The 22,696-nt window shown below is 45.6% G+C and overlaps 1 protein-coding gene across 22 annotated transcripts in view; it reads right to left on the bottom strand.

The window, feature by feature from the left end:
- Window positions 1-22,443, bottom strand: part of SFXN1 (sideroflexin 1) — a 45,988-nt gene extending 23,545 nt beyond the window's left edge. For 6 of the 22 annotated variants that reach the window (XM_070517075.1, XM_070517072.1, XM_044777652.2 and 3 more), the window contains exons 1-3: window positions 22,307-22,443; window positions 10,575-10,770; window positions 8,177-8,349 (exon numbers count right to left, since the gene is read on the bottom strand). In XM_070517075.1, coding sequence (XP_070373176.1) covers window positions 8,177-8,186 — 10 coding nt within the window. In that variant the 5' untranslated portion in view covers window positions 8,187-8,349; window positions 10,575-10,770; window positions 22,307-22,443. Of the gene's footprint in view, window positions 1-8,176; window positions 8,350-10,574; window positions 10,771-12,058; window positions 12,528-20,344; window positions 20,445-21,361; window positions 21,415-22,306 lie in introns of those variants that run through there. The other 16 variants (XM_070517076.1, XM_070517073.1, XM_070517061.1 and 13 more) reach the window with 8 other exon arrangements.
- Between the last annotated feature and the right edge of the window lie 253 nt (window positions 22,444-22,696).

Here is a 22,696-nt window from a genome sequence, read left to right on the forward strand (position 1 = left end):
CACTTCCCCAGCAATGAATGACGTTGAGTATCTTGTCATATGCTTACTTCCTATTCCTATATTTCCTTTGGTGAAGCATTGCCTCAACTTCTACTCAAATCTTTTGACCATTTAAAACAATTGGGTTGGAATTAAGAGTTCTTTATAACTTCTGGACACAAGTCCTTTATGAGATATAAGTTTTGCAAATATTTTCTTTCAGTCTCTGATTTGCATTTTTGTTCCTAAATAGTGTCTTCTGAAGTGGAAAGACATATTTTTCCCTTTATTCTTCATGCTTATGTCCTATCTAAGGTATCTTTGCCTATCCCAAAGTCAAAAAGATTTCCTCTTGCTTTCTTCTAGAAGTTTTATAGTGTTAGCTTGTATACTTAGGTCTGTCATTCATTTTGAGTTAAATTTTGCTTTAAGTTGTGAAGTAAGGATGAACATTCATTTTTTATACGAATACCCAATTTTGCCAGGACCTTTCACTGAACAGAATATCCTTCCTCTATTGAATTATCTTGGTACCTTTATATAAAATCAATTGACTTTTTATGTTTGAGTCTATCTCAGGATTCTCTATTCTGTTCCATTAATCGATGTCTATCCTTACAGCAATGCTATACTGTCTTGATTACTAGAGCTTTATAGTAAGTCTTGAAATCAGATAGTATAAGTCCTTCAACTTGCTCTTTTTCAAAATTGTCTTGAATATTCTAGGTCTTTCGTATTCCCATATAAATTTTAGGATTAGTTTGTCAATTTCTACAAAAACCCCCCCTGGGATTTAGGTAATTATGCTGCATCTCCAAATCAATTTGGGAAGAGATGACATCTTAACAATATTGAGTCTTCCAATCCATGAACATGGTATAGCACTCCATTTAAATTGTTTCAAGCAGTACCAGTACACAGGTAAGTGCTAGGCAGTGTTTGTATTTTCTTTTTATTATTTTGTGTTGTTCTTGAATTTCTTAAGCAGAATTCTCAGTTCATTTATTGTCTTCTTTGATTTCTCTCTGTAATTTTTTTTATGTATTTTGGTGTATTTAACATATTTTGTTAAAGTGATCTCCAAGTATTTAATATTTTTGTTGCTACTGAAAATAGTATTATTTTTAAAATTTCAATTTCCAGTTGTTAAATGTTACTATATAGATGTATAATTGATTTTTGTTATTAATCTTATATTGTGTGACTATGTTAAACACACTTACTCTAGTTGCATTTTTTTTTTTTTTGGTAGGTTTTTTCTATATACAGTCATGTGCTGTATAATGATGTTTTGGTCAACGATGAACCACATAGATGATGTGTTCCCATGAGATCAGTACCGCACAGTCTAGGTATCCCTACTGAGAAGTGATGCATGACAGTACATCATGTTTTCAGTGAATTAAGAGAGTTTTAGTTCTTCCTTTCCTACCTGTGTATCATTTATTGCTGTTGCCCTTTTCTCTTATTGCATTAGCTAGGACCCAGCACAATGCTGAATAGAACTAGTGAGAGCTGAAATCCTTGCCTTGTTCCTGATCTTAGGAGAAAAGTTTCCATTTTTTCACCATTAAGTTTGATGTTCGTTGTAGGTTTTTTGTGGATGTACTGTATCCCTTTTATTCCTAATCTGCTGAGAGTTTCATCATGAATGGATGCTGGATTTTGTCTGTTTTTCTGCATCTACTGAGATGATCATATGGCTTTCTGTTTTACTCTACTGATAGAGTGGTTTTCTAATGTAAAACAATCTTGCATTCTTGTTATAGCCTCACTTGGAATCTGCTTATTCTGAGTATTATCCTTTTTGTATACGGCTAGATTTAATTTGTTGGGTTTTGTTGAAGACTTCTGTGTTTATATTTATGAGGGATATTGATCTCTATTTTTTTCCTGTAATCCTTTGTCTGCTTTTGTTATCGGGGTATTTGTGGTTTCATAAAATGAATGTGGAGGGTCTGTCCTGAGGCCTAGTGGTTAAGTTTGGCACGCTCCATTCCAGCAGCCTGGGTTTTGTTCCTGGGCATGGACCTACACCGTTTGTCAACGTCCCACATACAAAACAGAGGAAGACTGGCACAGATGTTAGCTCAGGGCGAATCTTCCTCAAGCAAAAAGAGGAAGACTGGCACAGATGTTAGCTGAGGGTGAATCTCCCCAGCAAAAAAAAAAAAAAAAAGAACATAACAAAATGAATGGGGAAGTGTTCCCCTCTGTTCTGTTTTCTGAGAGAGTTTGTGATAGAACTGGTATTATTTCTTCCCATGAAGAAATTATTCCTTTTACCTGTAAAGCCAACTGGCCTCAGAGATTTTTGTAGAAAGCTTTTTTTTTTTTTTTTTTTTTTTACCATGTTGCTATTTGTTTTCTATTTGTCTCATCTCTTCCTTGTTCCTTTTTTCTCTTTCCTTGCCTTCTCTGCACTGAGTCAATTTTGGTAATTTGTATATTCACAGAAGGTGATATATTTCACCAAGATTTCTAAAATTTTTAGCAAAAAGCTAAATAGCAGTCTTTATTTATTTATTACTTCTTTCTATCTGTTTGCTCAAGAGGATCCACCCTGAACTAACATCTGTGTCAATCTTCCTCTATTTTGTATGTTGGTTGCCGCCACAGCACAGCTGCTGACGAGCGTGTAGGTCCATGCCCAGGAACTACACCCTGGCCACTGAAGTGGAGGGTGCCAAATTTAACCAGTAGGCCATGGGGCCAGCCCCAGTAATCTTTATTTTTACATTTCTATTTCTCTTTTAGGTAACTTTCTTATTCCTCTTGTTACAAACTTGGGGTTTTATTTATTTTGTATTGATTCAACATGTTTAGGGGCTTATTACTTATTTACTGGGTTTATCAAAGAACTACTTCTTACATTTATTTTTCAATTCTAGTAGTTAATTTCTGACTGGTAAAAAATATTAACTCCCCTCCGCTTTTCTTGAAAAGCAGTATCTGCCGTGGTTCAAGCATGAGCTCTGGAGTCAGCCTGTCCAGGTTCCTATCCTGGCTCCACCACTTACTGGTGTCAGGACCCTGAGCAGGTTAAACCTTAGTTCTTTCATCTGAAAAAAGGAGCGAACAACGGCATCTACCTCAAGGGAGGTTGTGTGGGTTGAATTAACGAATGCAATGTGCTTCAAGCTGTAGCAGCACACGGTATGCACTAGGCAGTGTCTGCTATTTTCTTTTGTTATTTTGTGTTGTTCTTTAATTTCTCAAGCTGAATTCTCGTTCATTTATTGTCAGTCTTTGTTGTTTAATAATAGAGACACGTAAAACTATAAACTTCCCCTCCGAGTACAATTTTGGCACAATCCCTTAAGTTTTCATATTAATTTCCTCATTGTTTTTACTTTTTAATTTTACCTTTGGTTTTTCTTTTGTACAGTTACAGGAAAGTATTTAAAAATTCTGATGTGATTGATTAGACGATCTAGCAAAGAGTGAGAAAGGCGTGTTAGGATTTCCTACGATTATTGGTTTAATCTAGTTCTATTTGTGTTTCTAACAGTCTTTTCTTTGTCTATTTTGATGCAACATTAACTGGCTCGTGAATGCTGTCTGTTCTATGTTCACTTTATCAACATCAAAATTTTTTGATCTATTTGTTCTGAATTGTATTCTGTCTGATTTTCATACAGCTTCCTTTTTATTTGCAGTTACCTTTGCCTTGCTTTGGAATATTAGCTATTTTTATTACCTCCTTTAGGGTTCATAGTGAAATAGCATTGTTGGTGTCCCACTGGAACTATGGGTTGGTATACACACTTCCTGCAGGTGCAACATGACCTAGCATCTCTCTGACCCCAACTGGCACTTTGAGCTCCCTCCCCTGAAAGCCCATGGCGAACGTGTCTCTTGCTGGGGAGAAGGGGAATCCTGGGGTATTTCTTACCCCTTAATTCAGCAATTGGTTTTACTGATGAACATATATTATATAATATTATATACATATTATATAATACAGATTATATATATATATATATAAGCTGACATATACAAAAGCAGCATCAAACCACAACAAATCCCCCTAAACCCCCAGTTGGAGCAGGCCTGGGCAGCTTACCACACAGACTTTAGGGGTTTATATGCCTTGAAAGGTGAAGAGGGAAGGAGGTGAGGCCCTCAGAGGCTCTTGGAAGAATGCATTGCATTTTCCCACGAGCAACGACCTCACATATGCAATTGTCATGTGGCCGGAAACCCTCATGCCTTCCAACTGGGATGCCATGTCATTATTGGGCTTTTTAAGTGTTTTCACTCAATTTTAAAGTCTGATTTTATCCTTTTTACATATATTGTTACTAAGCTCTCTGGCCTGCTCCATCTCATTTTATGTGGCATTTAAGGCTTCTATGTCAGTTCTTTGGTTTTAGTTTTAGTTACATTGATCGCATTGTCTTTGCTTTTATAAAGCCTCTGGGGTTTTAGAAGATATATACTAAGGTTTAACTTGACTAGTAGTTACCATTAAGGCTCTCCAAGCCATTCTATAACGCATTTCTCTAGCACAGTAAAGACTAAAACCATGTATATTTTTGAGCTTACCTGCTATTTAAAACAAGATGTTTGGTATACTTTGAACTCTTCCACTTTCTTCTTCTTTTTTGATATTACAATCTAGAGCTTTAGATTCAGATAAATATCACTATCTTTTACAAACATTTTTTATTGCTTTTGGCTTATAAAATGTATAACTAGAAATACAACAACTGTTTCTATTTTAACAGGTTTCAATTTCATTGCTAGTCTATATTAATTAAACTATATATAATATAGTTTATATTATGGCTTTCTTATTTTTTCTTTTTTTATTGTGGTAAAATATAGGTAATATAAAATTTGCCATCTTAACCATTTTTAAGTACAGAGTTCTGCAGCATTAAGTACACTCACATTATTGTGCAACGTGTATCACCACCATCCATCTCTAGAACTTTTTCATCTTCCCCAATGAAACTAGTGTTACCCATTAAACACTAACACCTGATTCCCTGCCCCTTAGGCCCTGGCAACCACCATTCTCCTTTCTGTCTTTATGAATTTGACTACTCTAGGGACCTTATATAAATGGAATCATACAATAATTTGTCCTTTTGTGACTGGCTTATTTCACTTAGCAAGATGTCTTCAAGGTTTATCCATATTTTAGCATGTGCCAGAATTTCTTCTTTTTTTTTTTTTTTAAATTTGAGGATGGTTAGCCTTTAGCTAACATCTGCTGCTAATCCTCCTCTTTTTGCTGAGGAAGACTGGCCCTGAGCTAACATCTGTGCCTGTCTTCCTCTACTTTATATGTGGGACGCCTGCCACAGCATGGCTTGCCAAGCGGTGCCATGTCCGTGCCTGGGATCAGAACTGGCAAACCCCGGGCCGCCAAAGTAGAACGTGCGAACTTAACCATTGTGCCACCAGGCCGGCCCCAGAATTTCTTCCTTTTTAAAGGCTGACTAGTATTCCATTGTATGTATGTACCACATTTTATCTATTCATCCATCCATTGACACTGGGTTGCTTCTACCTTTTGGCTGTTGTGAATAATGCTGCTATGAGCACGAGTGTACAAATATCTGTTCAAGACCCTGCTTTCTATTCTTTTGCGTGTATATCCAGAAGTAGAATGGCTGAGTCATATGGCAATTCTATTTTTAATTGTTTGAGGAATCATCGCGTACTATGGATTTCTTATTTTTGAACTCAATTTTGCTTCATCTCCTGAACTCAGGAGGGATTTGTGAGGAATTTATTTCTGATGTTGAATATTTTTCTGTCGCCTTTGTAAATAAAGACCATCTGGTATAAAATTCCTGGGTCACAGTGCTTTCTCCTGACACACTGCCCCGCGTCTTCTGGATTCAGTGCACAGATGACAAGACTGAGCCCTTCTGTCATTTATTCTTTTTTAGTAACTTTTTTCCTGTTCTTGGATGCTTATGAAATTTTTAAAAGTTTCTTTGTAGAAAAAAGAAAATAAAAAAAACTGCAGGCGTGGATCCCTTTGCTTGAAACGGTGAGTCTCTTTAATCTGCAGACATATTTTTACTCACCAGAGGCAAATTCCTTTCTTTATTTACTTAATATCACTTCTTTTGCATTTTCTTAGTTTCTCCTGTATAAGCAACAGTTAGTGACTTCTGCACTCTCCATTCGCTATTCCCCTTAAACAGGATTCTTTTCCACACCTCTCACCTTTTCATCTATATCAGGAGATAACAAGCCACAGCCCACGGCCTGTGAGCTAAGAGTGGTTTTTACATTTTCAAAGGGTTGTAAAAGAAAAGACAACAACAAAAAGAAAAGAATATGCAACAGAGACCATATGGCCTGCAAGGCCTCAAATGTTTACCAGCTGGCCCTTTGCAGGAAGAGTTTGTCAGCCTCTGATCTCCATGCTTGGAGAGCGTCTCCGCCTTCTTCTGGCGTCTCTGCCTCTGCTTCCTCTCCGTGTGGTTTCTGCCACGTTAGTTCTCTCCCACTGCCGCCAGCGAAGATTTGAATTTCACTCTTAACAGTTTTAGTTCTTTGCAATCTTCTTCACGTCTTCTTTTCCGCTTGTCTATTCATCTCAACCTCTCCTCTTTCTATGGCTTTTGTTCCAGATTCACAGAAGTTACTCTCCTGAGCTCCTGACATGGGCTTCTGCTGTCTGTCTGCCTTGTCCTCAGCACTGTCTCCGAAGGCTCCCTGACGCTCTGTTGTTTTGATTGGGCATTCCCTTTTCATGCGCGTTGGCACATGGTAAGATATGGCCACCTCGGTGTTCCACAACAAAGTTTATAAATTGCCCTTGGCCCCCCAACCACCCACGCGCCCATCACACACCTGTCTTGTGCGTACTATCTGCCCCCGCTAATCCAGCTCGCAGCTTCTGGCTGACTTTCCACAGAGCGCGAGTCAGCACACTACTGTCCATGGCCTCTAGGCCCCACTAGCTAAGGGTGGTTTTACAGCTTTGAAGGATTGTAAAACAAAAACAAAAAGTATGTGACAGAAACTGTTGGTGGTCCACAAAGCCTGAGATATTTCTTATCTGGTCTTTTATTGAGAAATCTGTGACCACTGCCTTAGAGTCTCTCTCTTCTCTCACCTCCTGCCTGGCCTTCTGAACTGATGGAGTGCATCCCAAACCTACGAATCCCCACAGGCACTGCCACCAGCGTCCTCCCATCTCAGCTCCTGCCTGTGGGGCCTATTCAGCGGGGCTTCATCTCAGAAGCAACCAACTCACCCTAATTCTTGGCAACTTGCTTTCTGCATGCTGCTGTTTCCATACAGAGACAGAAAGATGCCTGGAGTGGCTGTGGATGCAGGGGGCGGCTGTGGATGCAGGGGGCGGCTGTGGATGCAGGGCGTGGCTGTGGATGCAGGGGGTGGCTGTGGATGCAGGGGCTGGCTGTGGATGCAGGGCGTGGCTGTGGATGCAGGGGGCGGCTGTGGATGCAGGGGCTGGCTGTGGATGCAGGGGGCGGCTGTGGATGCAGGGGGCGGCTGTGGATGTAGGGGGCGGCTGTGGATGCAGGGCGTGGCTGTGGATGCAGGGGGCGGCTGTGGATGCAGGGCGTGGCTGTGGATGCAGGGCGTGGCTGTGGATGCAGGGGCTGGCTGTGGATGCAGGGGCTGGCTGTGGATGCAGGGGCTGGCTGTGGATGCAGGGGGCGGCTGTGGATGCAGGGGGCGGCTGTGGATGCAGGGGGCGGCTGTGGATGCAGGGCGTGGCTGTGGATGCAGGGGGTGGCTGTGGATGCAGGGGGTGGCTGTGGATGCAGGGCGTGGCTGTGGATGCAGGGGGTGGCTGTGGATGCAGGGGCTGGCTGTGGATGCAGGGGCTGGCTGTGGATGCAGGGGGCGGCTGTGGATGCAGGGGGCGGCTGTGGATGCAGGGGGCGGCTGTGGATGCAGGGGGCGGCTGCGGTAGAGTAGGAGGCAGGGTGCTGGGAAACAGGGACCTCACAGCTTAGTACCTAGGAGTTGGAGGGTTGCCTAATTTTCAGATTACTGTGAACTCTTGATATCTGCATTGAGGGTCAGAAATGGGGGATAAAACAAGTTTCCTATTTCCCACATTTTTTCTTTTTTTTGTAGAAAGGATTCCATTGCAAAAAAAAGTGGTAAAATCACTCAGTGAAGGTTTAAAGACAATAGGCTAACGTGACAATCGATTAATATCGTAAGCCAAAAGCACAGTCATTAATGTTACCTGTAATCATGTATTATTTTTCTTGCATTCTCTAGTTGTTCGTTGGTTAACAAAATATTCCTGGGATCAGTTACAGTGAAGAAATGATTGGCTCGTCCCACAAATGTGCTTTGATCCCATCGAGGCTCCTTGATGTTGATGTTCAGCGGAAGTTCTCCAGACATCGTCCTGGGCTGGAGGAGGGTCAAAAAGACAAGTCTAGTTAACATTTATAATGCTGCTACACATTTAGAAACTTCATAGTCACACTAATCTTCAAGTAAAGATTTGAGCACATTGCTGCTTACAAAAATAACTTTGCTATAAACAGCAGAAAGACAATCTAAATCCAAAGTGAATTTTGTCTACAAATCTCAGTTGATCTTAACCAAATTTCAGTAATTTCCCACATATTTCTCTTTGTAAGTACACTGTATTTTATCATTCCTTACTTTCGGAAATCTAGAAAATTGTAGAAAAACTAGAAATATAAAAGTTAAAAATACATCAACAGTAACAGGGTCTGAAATTTGAAACCCTTTTCCTGGGTGAAATAACCAATGTCAAACTACTACTGTACTCTGGTTTACTGAATTTGTTATTTCTACCAGTAGAAGTGACTAATTGTGCAAAAAAAGGCTTAATTGCTAAAAATTCTACAATTAAAAAACATTCAGATTCATTCAGTCTAGTTCAGCATATAAAGTGCCAATTGAAAACGAAAAATTATGTTCTTAAATCTAACTGGGACATAATGGGAAAAACACATTCTGACAACCCCCTGAACAGGAATAACATTGCAGCATATAATTTCCCTCATAAAACTCCTATTTTCTGGCTAAGAACCATTACTTTTTTCCAAAAGCAACTAATTTCTTTCTCTGAGTAATACATGCTTATCTTTGGAATGGCATTGTATTGTAATATGTGCTTACTGTAACATTCTGAATAATATAAGCTGATTATAGGAAATAAAGAATAAAGAAACAAAATCTCCTATAATTCAGCCACACTGAAGTAACCACTGTTGTTTTAGTCCATTTCCTTGCGGACATTTTCTAAAATATTATCATATAATAAAAAAAAATAAAGTTGATGCCATACTCTATATCTTACTATCCTGATACTTTTTGCACTTACTGCATGAATTTTCCCCCGGGTACTAAGCACTCATTTTGGGCATATAACAACACCTCTAGTGTTTATGTCATTTTCAGTTTTCACAAGGATAAATGACGCTGCATCCTTGTCTATGAGTCAGCCCCTTGTAGCTGGTGATTGCCTTGGACCAGATCGCTCTGCACAGCATCAGAAGGTCAAAGGATGCAGCCACAATGAAGGCTTCAAACCATCACTTTCTTATTCCTGTTTCCCTTTCCTGCATTTCTAACACCAGTTCTCATAGCAGTTTTCTTTCCTAGGTCATTTTTCACTAGGCTGTTTCTTAGTGCTTTACTAGTTCCCAGGCACACTAAGATGTCAGGTGCAGATGCTAGGCACTCCCGTCATTCGTCCTGTATCACAACCTCAAATGAATACATCTCATGCCACTGGATCAGCATCGAGCATGTGAGGCCCATGGATCTGAGCAATCTAGTGCAGGTGAAAGAGCCGGTCAGTGAGAGTGAGGAAGTAAAACTCAGCCCCACCATACTCGCGCAGGCTGGGACAGCTTGCACAGAGAAAGCCAGCTGCAGAGTCTGTGGGAAGCCATACTTCTCCCAAGGTCACAATGCAGCCAGAGAGTGTCACAACCCCCTTCTTTGAGTGACCACTGCTTTCTTATCTCACTGAGAAACCTTATTCTCTATAATCACAGACCACTGGGAACTGTGCTGTCTGAAGCCAGAACAGGAAGAAGGAAGCACCCCACTCGATGGAGCAGAGGAGCCAGGATTTACAATCCAGGGGCGGGGTCTCCGATTAGAGAGTCTCTGGACTCGACATTCCACGTCTTTCTTAATTTGTAGTTTCCAAGGAAACAAGGCTGCGGGTCCACCTCACGGTCCAGACCTTTACACCCAGCCCTGCTGTGAGCCGAACAAAGCTGCTTCATTAGACTTCGTCTGAACCCTGCCATTCTCCAAGGCGCTCTGAAAGACCCCTCTCCCCTCTGCTGGTGAGAGACCCCCGGTTCCTCTGGTGTGTGGTTGCAATAAACCAAGAAACAACTTCCTTAGACGACAGGTTTGTCCCTGCTGGTTTTCCGCCGATTGTGCTATGATAAGAGAAATGTCTGGACTTCAAATTAGAACACATCAAAGTCATGCATGTTTAATAAGTCCAGGGATACAAGAAATAGAATGGACATCAAAGAGCTGTGTCATTGTATGCAGAAATATCTAAATTTCAAATTAGAATACATCAAATGCATTATTTATAAAACATACAAAACGCCAAACAAAATTCCAGTTCGTACCAGGGGGCAGAGCTTCTAGACTGGTCTGCAGGGACGTGAGGCTCTTCGAGGTTCCACAGCGGCCTCCCGGAGCACGGGGATGCAGGCCGGGGGGCTCCGAGCCCCTGAGCTTCACTCAACTAGAGCAGGTGTGCTTGTATTTGCCGTCTACATCCGGGTTTTATCGCAGCGATCATTTGAAGAGAGACTTCTACTGCTTGGGGGGAAAAAAAGACAAAAGTAGAAAAAGCTGAAAACTACTACAAGAGAAGACTATGAAAATCCACGAGATGATTCATAAAGTTCCAGAAGGTCCCAAAATTTCTCAATCTTTTTTTCACGCCAACTTCATAAGTCAACCCTGGTGTCATCTGACCAGCACTTCTCAAACCACACGTGGGGAAGAACCTGCTCTGGTTTTTCTAATTTCCAATCCCTATCATGAACCAATACTTTCGTAAAATATATTAAAAATGAATTTTGAGACAAATTAAATGAAAATGTTAGCTATAAAATAAAAGCCCTAATTTTTTATTATTAGATTCAGCAACTATAATATGACTCTGTCACATTGTTAAGAAAGTTTCTAAATGCTTACTTTCAATTTCTGTACTTACCTCAATGCGGACCTGTAAGAAACAGGTCCCACTGGCCTTGTCCACGGGTTATAACTTGAATGTACACTTATGTGTATAGTTCACAATTTGTTTCTACACTTAAATGTCACCAAATAATTGCTAATATAATTATGCGGATAATCTGGTCTTATCCCCTCCCATTTCTGAATGGGCGAATAAAAGCAACAATTCATACCCTCAGTTAGACCACAGTTTAAACAGAAGAAATTCTTAGCAGGACAAATCTTTTAGCTTTGTTTTTCCTTTAAGGTCTAGAAAATGCTGCTGCCTTTAGTGTTCACCTATTAGGCACCTACCATATGATACATTCTTGGGCTCCATCAGTGAACAAAATTAGCAATTCCTGCCCCAGTGGAGCTGACATTGGGATGGTGGGGATGGAAGAGGAGACAGGCAACAGCGCAAAACATCAAAGGCAGATCAACTGTTCATTATATCAGAAGGCAATAAACGGTGTAGGGAAATAACAGATGGGATAAGAAAGATCTGAGGACAGACTGCCTCTTTAAATAGGGTCATCGGGGTGGGCCTCATTGAGAAAATAACATTGGAGCAAGACCAGAAGGAAGTGTAGGGCTGAACCACGTGGGTATCTGGCGGAAGAGCAGAAGGAACAGACATTGCAAAGATCCTAAGGCAGGAAAGTGTCTGGTGTCTTCAAAGAACAGAAAGAAGGCCTGCAGCTGGAGGGGAGTGAGGAGGACAGACAGGGGATGAAGCGGTCAGACAGGTGATGGTGGGACACTGAAGCTGGAGCCAGACTCTCTGGGGCCTTGTGGCCTCTGTAAGGCCTTTGCATTTTACTCTGAAGGAAATGGCAGTCACTGGAGTGTTCTGATCAGAAGACTAAAATTTAAAAGGACTTACAATTTAAAAGGCTCTCTCTGACCGCTGTGTGGAGGATACAGTGGGAGATAGAGCAGACGCAGAAGAGCAATTGTGAGGCTCCTGCTGTAATCCAGGAGAGAGCTGGTGGAGGCGCAGGCCGGGGATGGTAGGAAGGAGTGGTGAGAAGTGCTGACATTCTGGATATTTTACTGATGGAGCCAACAGGATTTCCTGACAGCTTGGATGTGCGGTATGAGAGAAAGAAAAAGCATGACTCCTAAGGCGTTTCGTTGGAACAACCGGAGGAGGAGCAAGTCTCAGGGAGAAAACAGGAATCAGTTAGGACGGATTAAGTCTGAGATGCTCAGGAGACGTCCAAGCGGAGACGTCAGGAAGCGGCTGAGCAGGTGAGTCTGGAGTTCAGGGGAGAGGCCCGATCAGGAGATAGACATCTGGGCGTGGTCCATACTGGGACTGTATCTAAAGTCACGCCATGGGGTGGGATCACCTAGGAAGCGAATGAAAATAGAGAAGAGCTCCAAGGACTCCACGTTCAGAGGTCAGAGAAGTCTAACAGCGGAGGAGGCTGAGGGAGGGACCCGTGGTGGGGAATCTGGAGAGTGTGGTGTCCTGGAAGGCAGGGGAAGCGAGGCTAGCGCAGTCCCATTGGCCAAAAGGAAGAATACCTTGGCAGGTGCTCACTCCCATTTTGGGCTAGTGAAGAGAGGGGGATATAACTCCCGAGGGCCAGCCTAGGGGTGGGAACACTGCAAAGACAGTCACCTTTGTAAGTTCTGAAACTTCTAAGCAATGGTCGTAGCAAGTCGGGAGAGACTGCACGGCCTGTTAGATGCCCCTTCTCTGGGAACTGTTTATTCCTGCAAAGCCCCTGGCAGAGACCGGTGGTTCCTAACCCATGGCACACATGGAAATCACCCAGAGAGCTTTCGACAAAGACAAATGCCATCCCCCTTCTCAGGATTCTTGTTCAGCAGGTCTAGCATAAGGCCGGGCGTGTGACTCTGCAGGCACTCTGGGCCTCACCCCCGGCTCTCTAGGCACCAGGCTGTGGCTATACATGAAGCTGGGAGCCGTTTCCTGCCTGCATCTTTCTCTGCACTGCCTGTGCCCTCTCTCCGGCCTGAGCAATCTGCCGTGTTCCCCAGCGGATATCAGATGCGGATTTTTCTCATAAAATTGAGCACCGAGTAATTTTTCTTCCCTTTCAAGTATAATTCTCACTGTCGCTATTTCTCCTTTACGCTTCATACAAATAGTTTTTAAAAATTACAAAGTAGCTTTCATAGAATTCTAGTTTTAATAACAAACCATCACCAATTTGTTAAATATAAGCAACATTTAGGTCGTTGTGGCAAACATGATCTAGTTTTAAAATATGACTACTTTATAAAATAAAAATGTTCTAATAGCATAAGAGCTGGATAGGATCTTAAAATGAGCCACCATTTTAAAGCTCACCATATAGACGAGGAAAGCGAGGCCCAGACAGAGAAGTGACTTCGCGGGCTGTGTGACCGGTGCTGGGGTAGAAGAAAGTCTGGGAGGTCCCAAAGTGGGAGTGGACTCCCAGCCCTGCCAGGCCATGCTTTCTACTCTACTACTCACTTTTAGCTGTTTTATTCCCTCAAATATATCAAGTGATGTCTCCACAGAATTGGTCTCTTTGAGGCCCTCCTTTTTCCTTTGAAATAAAAACCAGTCTACTGACAATGCGCAGTTCTGACCACGATAACCCCGGGGTGGCTCCGCAGCGCGTGTGAGCAAGGAGAACGGCACGGAGGCCTCACGAAGACTCTTCTTCGACAGGCAGAGAAACAGGGGAGAGATGGAGAAAGGAACCACGATGTTTCTGGAGATTGTGTCACATACAAGGAACTGTGCTAGAGGTTGTCTAAGAGCGAGCTCCTGCCGTGCGCCAGTGCAGAACATTCTATCTCAGTTTTCACAATGGTGTGCTTTATGCCCACCGTGCACAGTTTCCAGAAGAGGAAAGTAAGATTCTGAGATGTCACACACAGGCAGCCCTTGTCTATCCAGCAAGGGAGGAAGCAGGCTTATTTTCAGACTTCAGGCCACGCCCACTAAAACAACACTGAGAGCTCGGATCGATTGGCTTGTATGTGGTGGACAGAATGACGGGCCCCCCAGGAGGTCCACATCCTAATCTCCACACACAGTGAATATGTTACCTCATATGGCAAAGGCACTTTGCTGATGTGAGGCATTTAAGGGTCCTGAGACTGGAAAACTGTCCCGGACTATGATGGCGGGCTTGATGTAATCACAAGGGTCCCTACAAGAGAAGGAGGCAGGCAGGAGAGGCAGAGAAGCAGATGGGAGGACAAGCAGAGGATGGAAGGACGCAGGGCCATGGGCCAAGGGATGCGAGCAGCCTCTGGAAGCTGGAGACAGCACGAAGCAGATTCCCTCTTGGAGCCCCCAGAAGAAACGCTGAACCATTTTAGACTCCTGACCTCCAGACTGTGAGAAGATGTGTTGCCTTAAGTTACTAAACATGTGGTAATTTGTTACAGCAGCAACAGGAAGGTAACACACCACTATTCTCCCTGCTGAAGGCTTTCAAACAGCACTGCATACTGGCATGAGAAACACCAGACTTGGTAACCTGTCCCCGCCTCACCAATGTCACAAACAGAAAGGTCATCAGGAATGCCAAGGAACATTGTCACACAGGTGGCTGATGGCAAGCCGGAGAACATTCTAATGATTAACTAGGACTCTCCTGTTCTCATTAGACGGCATTGTCACACATGAACCTTCAAGGGCATGCAGAGTTTTCACTTCTTCCACTCCAAATAAACCAACCAGTTTCCATACTTAGGAGTCCCATGTTTTTTTTTTAAACTTATTTCCTATTCCACACTGAAAACATTGGGGCCAGGCATTGTCCCCGTCACTGTCCTGGGTCACTCGACTCCCTCCTCACCCACCGTCCGCCAGCCTGGCCTGGCCACCTGGGTGGTGGGCGGGGAGCGGCTCTTTGCACTGGGTCAGGGCGCCGGCGGCAGGCCGACGGGGCACTGGAGATCCCCGTCATCGAAGCCTGGACCCGCTCCATTTTATACCGTGAGCCAGCCAACAGAGAGGGCCGCAGCTTGGGGCCCTGACCCCACAGTGGCTTCTTGGGCGAAGGCTCCCCCATGGCCTCGGCTACCACGCGGGGTCCCTGGGCAAGTCCCCTTTGCACCCGCCCGCTGTGGCTTGGGCGGGGTCTGGCCACTTGGTCGGCCTGCAGCATCCCACAGATCTGTGCTCTGGGGCATGTCCTGCCGTCCCCCCCCCCCCCCTCTCCTAGCACACTCAGTCCCGACCAGCGGGCTGCAGTGGGGGGCCAGGGCCTCCGCGGGCACCTTCGTGGGAAGGAGGCGAAGTCGCTGGGCTGGTGGGGAGGGGATGGATCAGGGTCCCCGCAGTGTGGTTGATGTGGAGACAGCACAGCCATCTGGCACCTGCTGTCTCTGGACTTGTCCCTCTCCCCACCGAGACCGAAATTGGTCCAGATTAAGAGATCTTTTTAGAAGGTGTTCTTAAGCACCCCGACCACCCAAATGTGACAGTATTTCATGAGCAATGGATGGTGACAGTTTTACAGCAGGTGCTTCCCAACTAGGAGTTTCTGCAGAGCACACTGGGGGAAGTCATCACGTTGTGCAGTTTAATGATGACCCTGGGGGTGGCATGGACGATCATGGAGCCCCATGGTTCAAAAGAAAGTCTCAGAGAACAAGATAGATATTTTCCAACTGCAGAGGTGGCAAGGACAAGGGACAGTCCTCCCTCAAAGGGGCAGACTGCAAAGCACGCCGAAGAAAGTGTTCAAGAATGTGACTTCATCAGCTTTATAACACCTGGAGCAAGCAAAGGGCGCCATGGAGAGACTCAGAAGACAGCAGTGGGAAGGATCGACTCTGCCGTGTCTGCCTGAGGCTCTGAGAGTTATGCAGAACCTGCGAAACATCTTCACAAATTCAGGCTGGGAAAGGAGACAGGGATGGCGGAGCCTCACAGCCACAGGGGGACCATGTGAAGAGCTCCCCCAGCAGTTCACTAACCACTGACCAGCTAGGTCAGCAACTGCAGACGGTCAGCAGCAAGACGTTACGGTTGACACAACACCATATGGGCAGATTTCTGATGTTCAACAAACTCATTTTCCAAGATCTGATGAAATGATGGAATAGGGGTGCAGAGAAGCGAAGGAGGCATAAGATTCTGGAACAGAGACTTCAGGAGGAAATGCCCGGTGAAGGGATGTCTCTCTATGTTTAAATAGCATTATGTAGCTTCCTGAAGCTTGACCAACTGAAGTGCTCATTCTGACTTGAGAATCTTTTTCACGAATGATTTAAAAGATAAATTTAGATTTCAAAGGTATTAAAATATTTTTTTGATATGAGAAAAAAAGTAGGATTAAAAAATTTTTTTCTGGGGCCGGCTCTGTGGCCGAGTGGTTAAGTTTGCGCACTCTGCTGCGGTGGCCCACGGTTCGGATCCTGGGCGCGGAGATGGCACTGCTCATCAGGCCACGCTGAGGCGGCGTCCCACATCCCACAACTAGAAGGACCTGCAACTAAGGTATACAACTATGTACGGGGGGGTTTGGGAAGATAAAGCGGAAAAAAAAAAAGGAAGATTGGCAACAGTTGTTAGCTCAGGTGCCAATCTTTAAAAAAAAACAAATTTTTTTTCTATGGTTGAGTGACACCCCTTTATGCTAAGAAACAAAGTCACTTAAAGACAAAATCACTTACTAGGGATGTCAGCTATCTGGGCCCATTAATAATTACAGCATTAGATTGCATCAAAATGAGTCATTCCTAAAGAGGTTATTTTACATATTATATATTTATTGATGCATTAATTAAGCCCTCAAAGGGGACAGAAATAACCTCTTAAAGGGGAAAAAAACCTGTTAAAATTTAATCTCTTGGCTAAGGCTTTGGGTAAATACAGTATCATGGAGCCTGATCAAAATAAATTTCTCAAAGTGTTTTTATTCATTCATCCAAAAACAAAAGTAATTTATGCATTCAATATCCACTGAAGGCCTTTACTGTACCCAGCACTGGCTTGGCCCTGGGTTTGGACAGACACAACAGACAAGAAACAATAAGCTGAAAAACAAACATTCTTTTTTTTTGAGGAAGATTAGCCCTGAGCTAACTGCTGCCAATCCTCCTCTTTTTGCTGAGGAAGACTGGCCCTGAGCTAACATCCGTGCCCATCTTCCTCTACTTTATATGTGGGATGCCTACCATAGCATGGTGTGCCAGGTGGTGCCACGTCTGCACCCAGGTCCGAACCGGCGAATCCTGGGCCGCCAAAGCGGAACACGCACACTTTAACCGCTGTGCCACCAGGCCAGCCCCAGCAAACACATTCTAATAAATAGAGCCTAAATTTCCTCGAACACTTACAGACGCCCTTCCCACGCAGAGCTTATTGTGTGGACATCACCCAACTCGGCTGGTGAAGTCTTCAACTTACTCTCTTACTGACCTGGGTATATCTTACTGAAGACTGTGATATGAATGACCCTAGTATCCAAGTTTGGACACACTTTTCAAAAATACCCATTATTTCAACGAAGTAAACCTGCTTTGAAATCCACACTAACTCAGTTACAGGATTTCTAAGCTTTTAAAGTGGAAGTGAGGGCCAGGCCACAGATTCTCTATTCATAACACTATAAGCCTATTGGAAATGTGAGTTAACTCCATCTTTTGTCAAGTCCTTATTCAGATTACATCACAATCTTCATCCACAATTCTGGGAGGGCAATGCTGCCTTCCTTTTGCCTGCGTGTCACACAGTCAGCGCACAGCTATGCAAGCACGAGGACCGTCCCCTGACTCCTAGGCCCAGGACCGCCTCCCACCACACAGAAGCCTTCCCGGCTGGTTAACGTCTGCTGCAATGAGGCAATGGTGATCAGTTTAGTTTCCAAATACGCTCCCTGAACCAGCTGGTTAGCTGAACTTGAATTCCTGGCTCCAGGCTGCACCTCCCGAACTGTCCTGTAACTTGGACCCTCTGGACGGGAGGGCTGAGGGGAGGCATGAGCAGAGCTTAGAGACCGTCTCTGTGGAGGCAGCAGACCTGAGTTCCAGCTCCAACTGCACCGACGACTCTGTGAGCTCATATCCATTAGCCCATGGCTCCCAGTTTCTCTATCTTTATCGACAAAATTAGGATATGGCCTAATAACACCCACTTATTCTAAGAGCTTTCCTTATATCATTTCATCTACCCTCAGACCAGTTTGGTTACAAGCTCTAGTCATCAGTTCCAGAACCCCGCTCCCTGGAGAGGTGGTTGTGACCCAGAAAGCATTTCCCTGGACATCGGGATTTAGTAGAGCTGTGGTGGGACCTAGGAATCAGATATTTCAGGAAGTACCCCAGGGGTATCCTATGATTAGCTAAGTCTTGGAAACACTATGCTGGAAAGAATATAAAAATTATAAATAAATAATGACCAAAGGCCCTGCCATTTGAGGGACGATGCTTATCCTCCTGCAGGGGCAATATACACATTTAGGTGACTGCCTGGCCAATCATGCTGCTTGCTGTCCCTGTTCTTTCTGGCTGGTTCCTGTTGAGGGAGGCTCCCAGTCCCACGGCCCAGTGCCTACCCTGACGACCTACTGAATCAGAACTGGACCTGAACAAATGCAATCTGGACCAGAGTCCTGAGTCCGTCCCTTCCTTTCCAGGCAGTCATGGGGTGAGTCACTTCACAGCTCTGAGACTCAATTTCCTCATCTGGAAGATGGAGCTGAGGGCTGGCTCACAGAGCTGGCAGGATGAGCAAGCTGAGGCGTATGAGGGGGCTTTTGAACCTTTATTTATTGCAAGATGCTAAATGAAGGCAGAGCCCATTTGTAACAAGCCAGTCCTTGGTGACTGGAAGGGCTCAAGCCGTGCCCACCAGCGCAGGCACTGCTGGCGGGGGTGGGGAGGCATGCAAGGGGGCTCAGTGGCCAGGGCTTCTTCCGAAAGATGAGAAGAAATGTCTAGGAAAAAGAACTTTCCTCCAAGATAAACTTTATTTCAGACTTTCAGCTACATGCCAGGAAAATGCTTAACTGTTAGAAAAAGAATTTTCCAAAATTTCCAACAAGTTCTCAGGAAATGTGCTTTATCAGGGATTCAGTAACAAAGCTCTTCACCCCTGGCTAAAGATGAACAATGAGAATTAACTTATTAAAACTGAAACCTGGCGTTGATTACAACCACTGCAGTTTGAAATAGTTAACAGTCTGGCTGCCCTGGTTTGTTTAGTAAGGGCCAGGCTGGTGTGAAACAGCCTGTCAACGTCACTGACGGGGGACATGACTGAGTGCCCATTATGTGACAGACACTGGGCTTTCCATGCATTGTTAGATAGCAAATCTTAATTTCAGCCCTCCAAGAAAATGTCCCCTATTTTGTAAAGTCGCTCAGAGAATCAAGTGCCTTGTCCAAGATGACACAGCGTGGAAATGGGGGTTGGGCCTGACTACAACACACTGCTGACCCTGGGGAGGCCAGAGAGGACATGTCTGCCAAGGGCCATCACCCTACACAGCACATTTACCCAGTCGTTTGGCTTTGGGCTGGTCCTCCACACTCAGCATTCCTTTCTTATGGGCGTCGCCAGGCAGGAGACCAAATTACAAATCAGAAAGCTGAATCCTGTACAAAGAATTAGATTCTTTCAAAGGGCATTTCCACTCAACAATGGCTTTCTGCTGCACACCCTCCTGTATTCCAGGGAACCTTTCTAGAATCAGGAAGACATGGAAAACTATTGCCTTCTGCCTGTCTCCCTGCCACGGTCCTCCCCAGCGCACAATGCACAGCTCCTTCTTCTATTGACTTTGAAACACCCAGCGGACAATTCAGTCATTGTTCATATCCAGTCCTTAAGATCAACTTTGGGTTTGGGTTTCTTAATCAATTTCTTAGGACGGATAAAGTTCTTACCCATTTTTTTAAAAAAATTCTATTGGTTTCCACTTGAGACAGTGGCATGGGCCTGTAAAAATGATCAAATACTACCAAACTAGTATTTTGGACATAGTCATCGTTGAATATTTCACCACCACTTTGAGAAATTGATGCACAGATTAGATAGACTGCCTATGAAAATATTTTACAAATTAATAATTAACTAAAAACTTAACTTTGAACTTTGTACAATTAAGTGTAAGTCTGAGACATAATTTTTCACTTTCTAGACAACAGTCAACTTATTTTTTTTTTTTTAAGAGACTGTTAATTACTGCTACTGACTTCTTACCTTTAACCTCAAGCAGAAGTTTGGTTCCACCCATGACCACAGTCCAGCTGAATGCACCTAACGACGGCTTGTGTGGTAGGGTCTCAATGCCCATTTCATTCTAAGGCATCAGAGAGCAAATATGTCGGACGGTGGACCAGCCTGTGCACTCAGTCTAACCCTGAATACACTGAGGGCATCTGATATCAGAGCTGGACAGACCCTTCACTCCAAACAGCATTTTTTTACAAGCGAGACACCTGCAGTCCTGAGGGGAGAAAGGACCTCCGTGGGGCCCCAGAACTTCTTGGTACAGCCTCCACTCATCCTCCTGAAGAGCTCCCCTTCATCTTACATATCTTAAGTGTCAAGGCTGAGTCCAGCTCCGTGAGAGCTGCAAAGCCCCCTCATCTCCCTGTGTACCCCACCCCTGCCACCCCCCGGCATCCATTAAGATGCCTGGAACATGGAAGCCGCTCAGTAAACTGTGGATGGACATAAGGAGGGAAAATCTAGAGGCACCCAAGTCAAACTTCAAAAGTGAGGTAGAAGAGAGATGATGACTTTGAGAAAAGTGCAAACAAAATGCCATGGGGATTCAGACGGCAGTGGCCCATGGACTGGTGATGTGCCCATGCTCTGAAGTCACTAAGAGCCGGGCTTTTTCAAGGAGGCACTTGACAAATATTCATGGAGGGTCTTCTCAGTGCAGCCAAATGCTGGGTGCAGGGGAGAGAGAGGGAAGCAAGACAAACAGGCCCTGATCGTAAAGAGAGAATAAAACAAGCAAGGAAACACAGTTAATTCCTTTCTTTTTTTTTTTTTTTTTTCCTTGAGGAAGATTAACCCTGAGCTAACTTCTGCCAATCCTCCTCTTTTCGCTGAGGAAGAGTGGCCCTGAGCTAACATCCACGCCCATCTTCTTCTACTTTACATGTGGGACGCCTACCACAGCATGGCCTGTCAAGCCGCGCCATGTCCGCACCCGGGATCTGAACCAGCGAACCCCAGCCCCCCAAGCGGAATGGGCGCACTTACCGCTGCGCCACCGGGCCGGCCCCAACACAGTTAATTCCAACTGGTGACAAATGCTATTAAAGAAAACACACAGGGGTAATGTAACAAAGGATGTGTGCGTGAGGGGGGCAATTTTAGACAACACTGTGAGGAGAAAGCATCTTTGAGGAAGCTGAGACTCAGATGGCCTCACCCTACAGACGCCAGTTGTGTGACCTTGTACAGGTTACTCAGCCTCTCTGAGCCCCAACTTTCTCATCAGGATCATGAAGGCAAAACCAAGTACCTCACAGGGCTGTAAGAATGTACAAGTAAACAGACCTAAAGCACCTGCCACCTTTCGTAGATATTGTGGTTATGGTCATTCTGGGAAGGCTGGAGACCTGTGCCATGTGGGAAAGATAAGGAGGGCAGGACGGAAATGCAAGCGCCACTGCTATCCAATTCCTTGCCTCTCGCTTCCCTACTAGACTGAGTTCTAGGGCACCGGCCCCGAGGAGGAGAAGACAAGAGCTGGGAGCATGATGGGCTTGGGGGTCGGGCCCACCCGGCCACCCAGCAATCGCTCGCGCGGTGGCCTGTCCCCGCGGCAGCCATCTTGGATGTCCTCCCCGCGGCGAGTTTCATCATGCGGCCACCGGGACCGCTAGGCAGGGCGCGCGGGGGCGTGGATGGCGGAGCCCCTCCCGTCGGCGGCGGGACCCACTCCGCGGCGGGCGCTCCGGCGAGCTCGGGGGGAGGTCAGGCTGCCGGAGGTGGGGAGCTGTCAGGCAGCGGCATGGCAGGGGTCGCAGGTGCAGACACCCCCGGCCCCGGGAGTCCCGGGCGTGCCGATGGGGCTTCCGACTCGGAGCGCCGCGCCTCCCTGCAGCCTGCCGCCTGCGCGCTCCCGCCCGAGCCCTCGCCCCCCGCCAGGTCCCCGCGCGCTTCCCACCCGCCGCGCCGGGCCCGCCGCCCGCCACTCACCGCTCCCCGGGCCGCCGCTCCCGGACCCGCGCAGGGCCGCCTCCGCGCCACCGGAAGCCCTCGCCCGCCGCCGCGGCCCCGCGCGCCGCCGCCAGGAGCGCGCCCTCGGAGCGCGTGCCCGGCCAGCCACGCGGCCAGGACTGGCCGCTCCCGTGCCCGCGCCTTCGCCCGCGCTCCTCGCCGCGCCCCCGGTCTGCATCCGGAGCTCCCACGTTCGCGCTCAGGGCGGTGCGCGGCTCTGCCCTGGCCGGTGCCGCTGTTTGCCGTTCCGGTTTCCCCGGGGAAGCCGCCCCTCACTTGCTCGTTTCTTTCTTCCCAGGGGCTTGCATGGAGTCAGCATCCATTCACTCGCTCCCTCATTTATTCATCTAAACCTGTGTTTCCCTAAGG

This window comes from Equus asinus, chromosome 9, assembly GCF_041296235.1.
Source record: "Equus asinus isolate D_3611 breed Donkey chromosome 9, EquAss-T2T_v2, whole genome shotgun sequence".
NCBI classification, from domain to species: domain Eukaryota; kingdom Metazoa; phylum Chordata; class Mammalia; order Perissodactyla; family Equidae; genus Equus; species Equus asinus.